Genomic DNA, 13,706 nt, shown 5'->3' with positions numbered 1-13,706 from the left:
GGGATAGCGTCATTTAAAGAACAAGGGTCAGCACAATGTAAAAAAAAAAAAAAAAAAAAACCGAAAAAAATCGGAGGAGCCTACCGAAGATGAGGCCATTACGGCTCCCCTTTAGGTGTCCTCCTCGGGATAGCGTCATTTAAAGAACAAGGGTCAGCACACCCTAAAAAAATGAAAAAAAAAACGGAAAAAAAAAATCGGTGGAGCCTGCCGAAGATGAGGCCATTACGGCGCGTTTAGGTGTCCTCCTCTGGATAGCGTCATTTAAAGAACAAAGGTCAGCACAACCTAAAAAAAAAAAAGAAAAAAAAACCGGAGGAGGCTGCCGAAGATGAGGCCATTACGGCTCGCCTTTAGGTGTCCTCCTCTGGATAGCGTCATTTAAAGAACAAGGGTCAGCACAACGTAAAAAAAAATCGGAGGAGCCTGCCGAAGATGAGGCCATTACGGCTCGCCTTTAGGTGTCCTCCTCTGGATAGCGTCATTTAAAGAACAAGAGTCAGCACAACGTAAAAAAAAATCAGTAAAAAAATCGGAGGAGGCTGTCGAAGTTGAGGCCATTACAACTCGCCTTTAGGTGTCCTCTTCTGGATAGCGTCATTTAAAGAACAAGGGTCAGCACAACGTAAAAAAAATAAATCGGAGGAGCCTGCCGAAGATGAGGCCATTACGGCTCGCCTTTAGGTGTCCTCCTCTGGATAGCGTCATTTAAAGAACAAGGGTCAGCACAACGTTAAAAAAAAAAAAACCGGAGGAGCCTGCCAAAGATGAGGCCATTACGGCTCGCCTTTAGGTGTCCTCCTCTGGATAGCGTCATTTCTATCATTTTTATTTATAAAATAATTATAAATATAGAGGTAAATTATTACTGACTTAATACTGATAAAAATAATATTTACTGAGCATTTAACATTGCTCATAGTTAATATATAAGTTGAAATCTCAAGTTTAAATTTGACAACATACGAGCTTATGAATTAATTTATTAAGCTATTAGGTAACGTTTATTTTGAGGTATTGAGATAGAGACTGCGAGACTAAAACTCAGTATTATGTTTGTTGGTTTAAAGACTCATACTAAAATTTTTATCTGTCCCAAAATTTCAATATTTCAGTATCTGCAAAATGTAGAAACACAGGAGACTCAAATTTTTAAAAATGGAGATTGAAACTTTAATAACATTTTATACTTAAAATATCCTCATTTTAATTAATTAATTTTAATTTTACCTTTGTGCAAATTAAATTAGAGTTTTATTATTATTTAAATTCTATCTCCCATTTTGCACCAAATAAAATACTGAAATTTATTTCAATCTCTATTTCTTAGTCTCTATCTCTCAGTCTTAATCTTTCTATCTCTGTCTTTCTACTAAACACTACCTTAAGGAATGAAACTCAAGCTAGCTTAGGAATTAACTTGACTCACCTTTTACGGACATCATCGGAGTATAATATTTGTACGATTTTGAGAATAAGTGATGTAAATGCTATTTACTCAATTTCACGTATATCAAGAAATTTTGCACTCATCTTCGATGATAATCCTCTACTCCAAAACTTTGGCCGCCGCCCCCACCCCATGTGATTTTATTAGATACAGTCTTGGGCTCTTGGCCATAAAATCGCTCTTAAAAAGATGAAACACATCCTTATACAATGGCTTCAAACAATAATAATAGATCAAAAATGGCCATGAGAAATAAAACCAAATATAAAATAGTAGGATTTTGTCGAACATAAGACAAGAAACAACTCAGTCCATGATTAAGGTGCAAAAATTTTATCCAAACAACTGTTCAATAATCTCTGAGATTGCTGAATATGATCCAAAAGCGGAGGATACAACAGCTACTATCATAACTGTAACACAAAGTGCTACCTGTAGGAACAGAAAGAGAAAAGACGTTATGTCACAGTGGATTTCATCATAACCATGAAAAACAAGTAACGTTGAACGAGTATAGTGGTTTCAAAAAAACATCTGATGATTTTCCTCTTCCACCACCTCTTAAGTCAACTTTTGACATTGAGTTAGGCATGTTCAATTCTAATAGAACTTTTTGCATGTCACCTTAAATTTGATAAGACAACATTATGATTGAATACTCGCTACATTTTCAATGTTTTCAAAGGTTTCTCTTTGCTTATGCTATTAACATTAATGGTGGAAAAATGTTAATATTCATTTGGACAAATCAAATCTCTAGTTAATTACAAGGTGGTTTCACATTTTTAGTATATCAATGCTAAAACATAGTCTCATGGAGTAAAAAATTGAGTGATTTTGTAACTTGCATTCAGTACCATTACAATGACCATCATCATCATCGTACCTGAATTTGAGAGATTTTGCCCCATTTAATCTTTAGGAAACAAGCAGAGGGAAGAATCAAGGACTGCATCCAAAATGGTTTTTATTAACAAAATGCTGAGTAGCTAGTAACCATAGGACAAGGAAAGGAAATGAACAGTAATCTTACAACAAACATTGTGAGTAAAGATCCAATCAATGACATTACCAAACCTGCAGTGAAAAGTTTATATGTTATTCATAAACTTGAAGCCAATGCTGAAACAGTAAGTTCATTTAAAAGGAAAAATAAAGAAAATTAAATTGAATTTATAGCTAAAGTAACATTGTAGAAAATTTGGAGCAAGGAAAGGGGTATAGCAACCTTGGTTCCACAAATTTGTTGTATGAAGAAATATTGAATTTCATTCTGAACCCAGACTCTAATACGGTTCTTGGCAGTAAATGCGATGAAATACATAGTTAAGTAGAAGAAAGACTCACCAAAAAAGGGAACAGAAAGACCAACAAGCAGTGTAGAAACCACTAACATTGTTCGGATGAAGATTGAATATAAGTTAAACTTGGGGTCGTTTAATGGTATCAGCTCCTCTAGACACTTTGCCACTGGAGTCAAACTCAATGCATATGTGGTGCTAATTAAGAGAAAACATCTTTTCGTTCAACTTCAATGTGTAAGTAATAACGGATTTAAACAAATTATTTCTGCCCTAAATCATTTTCTCATATCTTCAGGGTACTCCATGAAGAGAAACCAAGACAACTTAAATGATATGTGTCATTCCTAGTACCTGGAAAAGCTTGTTAGAATGTACATATAATGAATTAAAAAATTTGAGTCTTAGAAAAGCAGCCTAAGAGAAGCAAAATGTATGATAAAATGAACTTTTATGAATGGGCAGAATACATTGTAATTTAAATTGTATAAGTTAGCATTTTATGGCACATCACATTGCGTATATGAATCATATTTTCAACTTATAGCACTATTACCCATCTATCTTCTCTATCTTCTACAAGCCTAAACTCTAACAATGTCAAGTGACTCACTTTTAAGAGAGACACGTTTTAGAGACTAAGAATATGGTTGGCTGTGTTTTGACAGCACAAATTAGAGGGTCACCTATCGGATTGGATTCCATTCCTTATGCCAGATAATTTTGAGCAAGAACTATGTATTTATACGATGCATACAAAGGATATTTGGTAAATGGATTCACCACCTGCAAAATAAAAAATACAGAATTAGGTTAGAAAATCATGTATTGATTAGAATAACAAAGTAAACTAGTTCCAAGAATAATAATTGACCAAAAACATCTGAATCTCATGTATCTTCTAGTCCAATTAGTAGCTAAAAGTCTAATTTGTAACTGAGCTGGGGTTATTTTACATTTGATTACCTCTTCCTGGATTTTAATATAGTAAGTAAACTAAAAGTGCAATTTCTTTTGGCATCAAGTTATACACTAAGTCTATTGCTAGAATTCTTTGGGGTTGAGATAAGTTTTTGATCATTACAACTTCCATTAATTTTGAATTAAAGCATAGTATACAAATACCCCAAAGATAAACCCTTATCAGACCTTTTCTCCATGCACCCTATATGATCAATTAAAGGGCAACCTAGTGTACAAGCATCCTGCAATAATGCAGGGTCCAAGAAAGGGCCGCACCCAACGGGTATAATATAAGCAGTCTAACCCGATAATTAAATCAGTGCTAATTCTACAGCTTGAACCCATGACCTTGAAGCCATACGGAGACAACTAAACCATTGCTTCAAGACTCCCTTTACCCTATATGACCAATTGCTAAGCAAAAACACCAAAAACTCTTCATCGCCTAAAACTTAAGACAACTACAAAACAAACTATATTAGCATCTGCACTGCACCCACCTGTATTGATCATATCTACATATTCCAATTTCTCCCTTTTGAAGAACCAAAATAAGACCATGCCAAGGTTATAATGAACTCTTGGATACCGTGCCAAAAGTTTCAGAGCTAGTTGTTTCAACCAAGAAGATGGCTCTAATCTCTAAAATCTACCTCCCAAACAAAAATATATAATAATAAAATAATTCATTTAGAGAGAAAATCCAGCAAATAAAGTATGATGGGCGATGGGAAATTGTTCTTCAAAAATCTAGAATGAGCATACCGTTGTCCACACAGCAAGTTTGGTGGCCACTAAGCCTTGAGGCATGTTAAGAGTGTACTGAGACAATGTATATTCTCCAAACATTGTGTATCCCATAATAGCTACTGCAGCATACATAACTGTACAGAGTGCAAAACTGCATGTAGAAAGAATCGTGTATTATATATATATATATATATAATATATATATATATATATATATCAAAACCGAGAAATCTAGAGTAACTTTTTCTTTGAGTTTAACCAATTCAAATGTCTAGGTGATTTATGCCTCAATGGCTAATCTTAAAGATTATGTTGTGTTTACCATACTAAAAGCACTGCAGGGAATTGATTTCTGTTTGCCATGGCTGTATACAAGTTTGGGAACACAGCATGTCCTGAGTAGCAGTAACCATAGAGACCCATAGCAACAGGAAAAGTTGCAAGATTGATTGTAGTTCCTTTGCTGTGAATGCCAACATTGTCTATTAAGCCAACCCAAAACAAGCAGAGAACCACCAAAGTTGTTGCAAGAACACCACATGCTAGACACACAATATAAAAAGGTCATAATGGAATACCCCAAGTATGATAACATTTTAATGTCATTGTCGATACCCAAATATAGGCTAAATTTATCAACAAAGAAAGAAAGTTATGGAAAAGGAAGTGACTGTTATACTACACGGTTTTATATGAAGATTTTCCTAAAACAAAACAAAAACAAAACTAAAACCAAAAAGATTGAGTTTAAAGCATATGAAGCATTACATAAAACAAATCCAACGTCTATCTTTTAAAAAATAGGATAAATTACATTGACCTCTTCCTGACAACTCTAAATTTATAAAACCATACCCTAAACCATTTAGAAATAACATTTTATCAAAGGTACCATCTCTCTGTTCTCTAAGATAGTGACTGTATTTCACACATACTCCTCCTCCCTCCCCTCCCATGGGTCTCTCTCTGTCTGTCTCTCCCAATATAAATATCTTGTGTTATTGTTATATTCCTTAATTTAGGAAAATTAGCAAGGACAATAATTCCTTTGATTCGAATTGAATCGATTTTGAATAGCGGTTTGAAAACAGGAAAAAATGGAAGAGAGGAGTAGCCGGCCCTGGGATTGAGATGATTACATAACATGGTTATGATATGTGGCAATGGATGGCACTTCATGTCCTTGAGTTTGCTAAAACGATCGTGAATATGAAGGGTAAATGCATTTTGACAAAACTTGGTGTAACCATAATCAGACAAGTATAAATTGGAATCGAGAATAAAATAAAAAGTTATATTAAACTTTTTAAGTTTAAAAAAATTGAGTTTTGAATAATATATTTATAGAAATTTTAAAGACAAAAATATAAATATATAAACTTTTTAATTTATCAATTATAAAGTATTAACTTATGCTTTACAAAAGCAAAAGCACCGTTCAAATTAAATCACCTAACCCACCCTTAGCCAAAGGCCCAAACAGTTCAATCATCATACCGTAAAGATCTTTGTCTTGAAGAATAAAACGTTGCATTCATTATCAAATGTTGCACACGACCAAATCCTTGACATAGAAGGCTTGATTATATGAGCCCGTTAAAATATTATTACTATGCCGAATTTGATACACTTTTATATAAGATTTTGTATTATATAGTAAGAAATCTAATAAAAAATAAAAAGAAAAACTCTACGTGGCCATCAGTTTTTTATAATTTTGGCTATCATTTGGTCATTATAAATACTAAATTATCATTTATGTATGCAAATTCTAAAAATTGTAGGTGCAAATTATATTGATTTCACGTGTGCAAACTCTGGTAAATATATGTGTAAATTATGTTTCTTGTGTTCAAATACTTGTAAATATGGGAGCAAATTGTATTAATTCATGTGTGTAAGCTCTGGTAAATATAGCTACAAATTATATGTTTTTTGTGTGCAAATACCGGCAAATATGGATGCAAATTATTGCTGGCCAAATGATAGCCAAAAACAAGAAATTTTTATGGCCCTCTAACATTCCTCAAATAAAAATTATGGAATGAGATGTCAGAAGTTATTAGAAAAGTGGCCAAAAAAACCTTATAGAGAAACAAGATGTATCTGAGCAAGAGATAAAGAGTAACTCACAAGTGGGCCAGAGAATGTAAAGAAGGAATGCTTTAAAGTGCTTATTAATCTAAAATGAGGAGATCCGAAAAAGTATAAGATGACTAAGAAGGAGACAAATGGTGGTAACCGAAGCAAGAGCAAGACATTATAGGGGGTATTTATTAGTATTTTGTCACGAAAGAAAGGAAGAGGCATTTGCAAGATAGCAAATGATCAAGAAAAAAGGATGACAGATTAAGTATATTAAGTAAAACGACTAAAGCTAGAAAAAAGAGGAGATTTGGATCAAGTTAAGTAAATTAAGTGATATGACTAAAACTACACAAGAAGGAATAGTTAACTGTGCTTTACAACTTTTATAAGCAACAAAATCTAGGTTAGATCTAATTTTTAAATGAAAACGTTAAGTTCTTTGAAAAACCTTGATCTGAGGTCTATAAAATGAATAAGGAATATAAGTTGATATTTTCCATTTTCACCATGAATTGTAACAAAAAGAAAATCACAAAATATAATTTTAGTGAATTAATTATTTTACTAAAATTTGTAACATTGTTATAAAAATTTATATATGTATCATTCAAAAGTCATTATTTAATTAATTGTAATTGTTAATAAACTAATAATTTTTTATATTTAAAATTATTATTACTTATTTATCTTTAGTAATTGTATATTGTATATATTATTAAATTTATAATCATATTACTTGTTACAATTTTGTGTTGAATTTGATTTTTAAAATAATAATTTACTATATGATTTAAAAAAATATTTTATTTATATACTAATTATCCTTTTAAATATTTATTTCTTAATTTTTATTTTTAAAAAATATATAAAAATATAAAATACCCTTGTAAATTAAATGTTAAAAGCTTCATATATAGTCTCATATAGCCTCATATATATCTGTTATTTTGAAGTATAGAATGGTGATGAAGGCCATCATAATAAGTTTTTACAAAATTCTTAAGTGCATCAAACAACGAATAAAATCATATCATTATCATACAGTATTTGTTTATCCTGTCACACACATACAGCATGCAAACCAAACATTGCTACCTAACATTTATTTGCAAATAAGTAAACATAAAAGTAAAGTGTTTACCTGAGAGGTAACTCAGAATGCGCAAATCACGAAGATAAACAGTAGGAAGAATAGCCAAAGTGGTCAGAATTGCAAATAGAACATGAGGGTTCAATTCAAGTCCACCTAAACTTAGGTGCGCATTTGGAAACAATGAAGATAAGTTATCGCTCTCCAAAATTATATATTCTATGCAACAAGCCTGCATGAAAGAATAAGTTTTTGAGATTTGATATATTCTAAGAAAAGGATGGTAACTACCATGACCCACCATCAAGATTACAAGAAAGTAATTAAACAGTTGAAAGTTTACCTCCATTTATAATTTTACAGTGTAAAGCTCAAGCAAGAGTAAATTCAGGTGGGAAGCGCTAGGAATGAAAGGAAATTCTGTTAAAAAAAGAATGGCCAGGAGTTCCTATGGAGAGAATTTGATGAAATTATTCTGGGAAGTTTGGACTAGGACAGACCTTACGCGGGGGGAAAAGGAATCCCCTCAAAGAACGTGACGTTCACAGAGGTATAATAATGTAATAGTGATTGTCTGAATGATAGCAAAAATCCCAATTCTAACCACAAGGCTACATGAGGAATACGCATTTGACTATTTGAGAGCTTTAGCTTGTAACTTCATTATATACAGGAATTAGATTTGGAACAAAACAAGTACAAGCAATATTCTGAGTGCTGTCATTTCCTTGATGCATTTCTTTCTGCAAATAATAGACACTCACCGATATCATTCAGCATCCCTGTTTCTACCGCTATTTTCCCTCTCTTTAATCTTTGCTATATCTTCCCTATATTACTATTCTATTTCCTATTCTTTTACAGATACCAGGTTCTTAGAGAGAATAACAGGCATTGAAGAATGGTTGATAGGAGATTAGGGGGAAAAGGAATCCCCTCAAAGAACGTGACGTTCACAGAAGTATAATAATGTAATAGTGATTGTCAGAATGATAGCAAAAATCCCGATTCTAACCACAAGGCTACATGAGGAATACGCATTTGACTATTTGAGAGCTTTAGCTTGTAACTTCATTATATACAGGAATTAGATTTGGAACAAAACAACTACAAGCAATATTCTGAGGAGTTAGTGAGTAGAAAGAGGCAAAGGGAAACAACAATAAGTTATTCGGCTATTGTCCAAAAATGAATTCAGGTACACAGGCATTTAAATAACAAGTGGAAAAAAACATTACTTCAAAGCCTTGTAGGAGTATGTGTATGAAGAAGCACTTGTTGCTTCACTCCAATGACAATTCTTATGCTCAACACCACCATTTTGTTATTGTCTATTCGCACAATAACATTGGTGAAGAATGCCCTATTAAGTTCTAAAAGGTATAAAAGAAGAAGATAAACTATAAAATAAAATAGTCCATCTTATGTTATCAGCTGATGAGATTAAAATATATACTCAAGATCATAAGAGGAGACTACCAATAAAAACCAAAACTGCTCAACCCAAACAAGTACCCCCCTAAAATAATCTTTAAATTAACAAATACTAGACCACACGGCAGTAGTTTAATCCATATAGCTGAGTCTACTTAACAAGACAACGCTAAGTTGTTAAGGTATTATTTTAGTACAACGAAAATAGTGGAAAAAAGCAATACTCACTGAGTGAAGGCGAATGTACTACTTACATATAATTCCGAGTATAATATTACCTGTGTCCACAAAATGGCCGAAAAAGGTCAGAGGTTTATTTTTTTGAATCTAACCCATTGAAGAAAAATTGCATACTCAAATAAAATTAGCAATTAGTCAGCTGGAAGACTTACAGAAATGAAAATGCGTCCACTAGTACCAAAAGCTGCTTGGCCAATGTCAGGGTATGTCTCAAGCCCAGGTTCACTATCCAAGCAGTGACGTAATAGCAACCCAGTATAGAAGCTGAAAGCTGAAAATATAAACAAGACTGAAAGCGCAACCCATCCACCTTCTTTGAGGGCATAAGGGGTAGAAAGGATTCCAACACCACAAAGAGCATTTATGCCTGCGAAATTCAAAATAAGACATAAATATAGCACCTTAAGTGCTTGGTTTATGGTTTTGTGCAGTGTATGTGTCAGGCAGTCAATTCTGTTATAGATAACTAGTTTTGGTGCATCAATGGTGATAAAAATACAAGGTTTGGCTATATATAAACCAAACTTGGGTCTTAATTTAAGAATTTCGGGCTATGGGAGAATTATTACTCGACACAATATAGTGCTTCTAACAGTGAGAAATTCAGGGTGTGTTTGTTTGTGTTTTCATTTTCGTTTTCTATTTTTAGAATTTTGTGAAGAAAAAAGAGAAAACAATGAAAATAATAAAATCTTGTTTTCTTTTTCTCCTTTGCAAAATCATGAAAATAGAAAATACTAAAAATGAAAACAGAAAATAAAAACAACCAAACGCACTCGATTTCACTCCCTTCTCTTCTCCTACTTAAGCTACAACCTGAGGGAATATTACCGTGTTACAGATATAAAAACCAACACTGCATCTTCACCAAATAGTTTATGCCTTTATGGAGGTTGATCTTTACATTAAGCCAGTGTGAAAGCTTCAACTAAAAATTTAATATTCAAAAACTGTAGACAAAAATTCAGAGATATACTGGCTCACAATTTATCTTGTCCTTGCAACAGAAGTTAGTTTGCCAAAAAATAACGATTTCATTGTGTCTTAGTTTTATGGAAATCTCAGATAAATCCAGACATCTTGATGTTAAATGATAACCTTTGCTAAATAAGGACTTCAAAGGGCAGAGGAAAAATGAAAGGCCAAAGGCTAGTACTTATTTGCACATGGGCAGAAACTCAGCATAAAGAAGGAATGATCACAGTCAAGTAGAGATGCGACAGTTGCATTAACTATCAACAACATTGTTTTCTAATGCTTGTGACCATTAGTGGTTTGTGGTCCCTTAAATCAGAGGTAAGACTGATACCTGACATTAAGAAAGTTGGTATGGGACCACTTATTCATGATTCTTTGGGAAATTGTCCAATGAGGTGCATTTACACAAGGGAGGACCACAATAGTTCTTCACAACTATATTCATATTCATAATAAAGTACAAAAGTGTATTGATATGAAGGAAGATAATATGAAAGGTAAATTGCCAAAATATCCTAAACCTTAGAAAATAATTAAGGTGGGAACATTCCAATTGAAAGTGTGGAGCAAGTTCTGTTAGGAAAAAAATATAGACATAGTCCATATTCATTAAATTAATCCTTTATACTGGAACAAGCAGTTTGCATCCTATCTTTATTTGTATATCTAATATAGCTTCAGTATTATGTTCTTCCTTCTTTGCTTTAACTCCATTTATTTTTCTTTCTAAATTCACCAAGAGGCACAATTAGAGATCAGTACATATTGAAAGCCAAGGATCCACTAGTTACCATTAAGCACAGCTTGACCAAAAGTGCATTGGCCAGAAAAATGAACTTCATGATCATGAGCAACCTTGGAAATCACATTCCTAGTAGAACCCCTCAACAGATGGGGAGGATGCAGGATATGGGAGCTACGCCGCTGATCATCAATGTCTGTTGGTTGTAGCAGAGGTTTCTTTGCTGACGGAATTGTATCTGGAACTGGGGGGTGCCTCTTTATCAAAGGTGGAACAATAAAAGAACTTCCTAATCTTGATAGGGAGGTAGTACCCAAAAATCCAATATTTGGTGATGGTACACTGCCTAACAGATCAATGGATTGCCTGAAACATCAGTTAAAAGAGATTGATGCAATAGATTTTTGAGACACAGAGCTGTGGCACATCGATGATCTTTCTCAACAATCATCTTGCTTTACGTAATTCAACAGTCTTGGTGAGTGAATTTTTTCTCAAAAACCTTTCGATGAACAACGTAAAAGTTTGCAGATATGTTTCTTCCAAGGCTAATGTTAATTACCTAAGTTTCAGATTATACACATACATCTAATCCAGTAGTCAAATCACTACAAAAGTTTAACTCTTACAGCAGTCGCAAAGATGGTGTTGTGAAATTAGTATATAGTATAAAACATTTTACCACTAAATTACATCAAAATAATCTGAATAGCATAATTAAGTTTCAATAATGTTTTCTTTCACGCTTTGAGGCCTCATTTAAACAACTATATTATCACGAATTGATGAGAACGTGGTCCCTCATCTATGATCTACTTTCTCGACCCTTGAATGTCATGAGTGACTAATGAAACAACTTTTTGACGGATTCTCACTGTCACAGAAATACAGAGAAGGTTCTGACCTGTAACTTTGAGGCCATGCCATGCTGTAGGAACTGGGTTTTCTCATTGCGTCGTGATCATTCCATTCATGCGAATCGTCTGAATCGTTTCCTTGATCTACATTGTTCAAATCCTTCTCCTCATCTTCGTCGTCGCTCTCAATGTAGAAACTGCGATCTGAAACGGAGTTTTTCATCTTCCTTCAATCTTTCTTGAACTAGTTAGTCTCCGCCAAAATCCACTCTGTATCTGTATGGTTCATAGAATGCACTCCATTACGTCATTGTCAACAAAATAAAACAACATATCATAAATCACAGAAAAAGATAACAATGCAGAACCGAAACCAAAGGAATTCTCTTGCAATGAGATCAGGAACCCACCGAAAAAATTAAAAGTCCAGGCTTCAGATTCAAATTCATGGATTATGATTTATAACTTAACAAAATTCGTGATTCAATATTTGCAATTGAGCGTAGCACAACCATAATGTGATTAATCCATCCACATGACTTGAGATTTGAATATCGGCATATAAAAATGCAACAGAGTATAGCATATTGGATAAGATACACGCAAAAAAAGGAGAATTACTTTGCATCTTGCGAGTAACAGCGGACATGTCTAATGTGAGATAAAGAGAGCAATGAGAAAGAGTGTGCAGAATAAAAAACAATTAACACCGGCATTTTATTTTTATTGTTATTTCCCTCTTTTCAAAAAGGAGAGAGGAAACGGAAGAGAACAGATACAGACAGAAAGGAAAGAGCTTTGTACTTTTATTATTTCTCTGTCGTGAGTGTTAGATCTCTACGTCACTGCTCCATTGACAGCTTTTCCTTCACGGTGACTGCGAGCATGAACAATCACCCTTATGCAATCCGGAGTTTGGACATATATATAGAGACTGGACTGATAGTGATACTTCAAAGTACTCTCTAATAATTCTCCCAATAAATTAATTTTTCATGAATATAATAAAAATATATAAATTAATAAATCCTTTTATTTTATTATTAAAAATTAATATATTTAATATTTTAATAAATAAGTATTATTTTATTAATAATTATCTTATCTAATACAAAAATAATTAAGAATCCATTTGGAATATCATTGCAAATTACAAAATTCCAGCACATAAGAGAAATTTTGACCGTGCATTTCATATTTTCAGATCGCCACCCCATATTTTCATATTTGGAATATCATATTTTCATATTTTCTTGGAATACCTAGGGGTTAACTAAATGAAGCAAGGCCTAATTGTTGTCATCATTGAAGGAACTATAAGGATAGGATTTCTAATGCCAACCCTAGGCCAAGTCTTTTAAAGATTGATTGTTTGTCTTCTATTTTGCTAAAACCTTGAAAGAATCATAACAAGGCTTCCAAATCAATAAGATGCATGCTCTATCAATTCCAAGGAAGGACGACTCGAGAGACTAGTACTCTCGGTTATAGATTGTAGGATTGTTTGATGCGAAGTTTAAGTGTCGATTAGACTATGCTCACGATCATATTCATCATTGAATTCTAAATCGACATGCTAAATTTCGTTTATCAAAATGGCGCCGTTGCCGGGGATTTTGCTTAGTGTGCCATGTTATTGTTTGGAGTAAATGTGTGTATATATGTACATAGTTGCGTTTCATTGTAAATTGTTCAAGTGACTAACCCCTCATCGTTACCATGAATCTCACTTCCCCTTCATTGCATGACACGTTCACAACCGAATCCGAGCTTAGTCCCCTTTGATCCGGAAATAGAACGAACTTTGTTTCAT

At 33.4% G+C, this 13,706-nt stretch overlaps 1 protein-coding gene across 3 annotated transcripts; it reads right to left on the bottom strand.

Moving 5' to 3' along the window:
* Window positions 1-1,553: 1,553 nt before the first annotated feature.
* On the bottom strand, window positions 1,554-12,777 carry LOC130961718 (amino acid transporter AVT1C-like). 3 transcript variants are annotated; one of them, XM_057887704.1, is made up of 13 exons: window positions 12,698-12,777; window positions 11,941-12,169; window positions 11,086-11,402; window positions 9,469-9,683; window positions 9,331-9,354; window positions 7,694-7,874; window positions 4,787-5,006; window positions 4,480-4,615; window positions 3,518-3,537; window positions 2,798-2,943; window positions 2,484-2,527; window positions 2,337-2,399; window positions 1,554-1,882 (listed from the first exon to the last, which is right to left on the bottom strand). In XM_057887704.1, exons 2-13 carry the CDS (start codon window positions 12,114-12,116, stop codon window positions 1,784-1,786), a joined length of 1,641 nt encoding a protein of 546 aa, XP_057743687.1. In that variant the 5' UTR covers window positions 12,117-12,169; window positions 12,698-12,777; the 3' UTR covers window positions 1,554-1,783. The 3 variants fall into 3 exon arrangements, with proteins under 3 accessions (XP_057743687.1, XP_057743688.1, XP_057743689.1); XM_057887705.1 differs by lacking the exon at window positions 12,698-12,777 and adding an exon at window positions 12,515-12,547; XM_057887706.1 differs by lacking the exon at window positions 12,698-12,777 and adding an exon at window positions 12,304-12,354.
* Window positions 12,778-13,706: the final 929 nt, after the last annotated feature.

This window comes from Arachis stenosperma, chromosome 2 (assembly GCF_014773155.1).
Source record: "Arachis stenosperma cultivar V10309 chromosome 2, arast.V10309.gnm1.PFL2, whole genome shotgun sequence".
Taxonomy (NCBI): Eukaryota; Viridiplantae; Streptophyta; class Magnoliopsida; order Fabales; family Fabaceae; genus Arachis; species Arachis stenosperma.
Note: the sequence above shows the minus strand (reverse complement) of the source record. Positions and strands in the feature narration are given on the sequence as shown.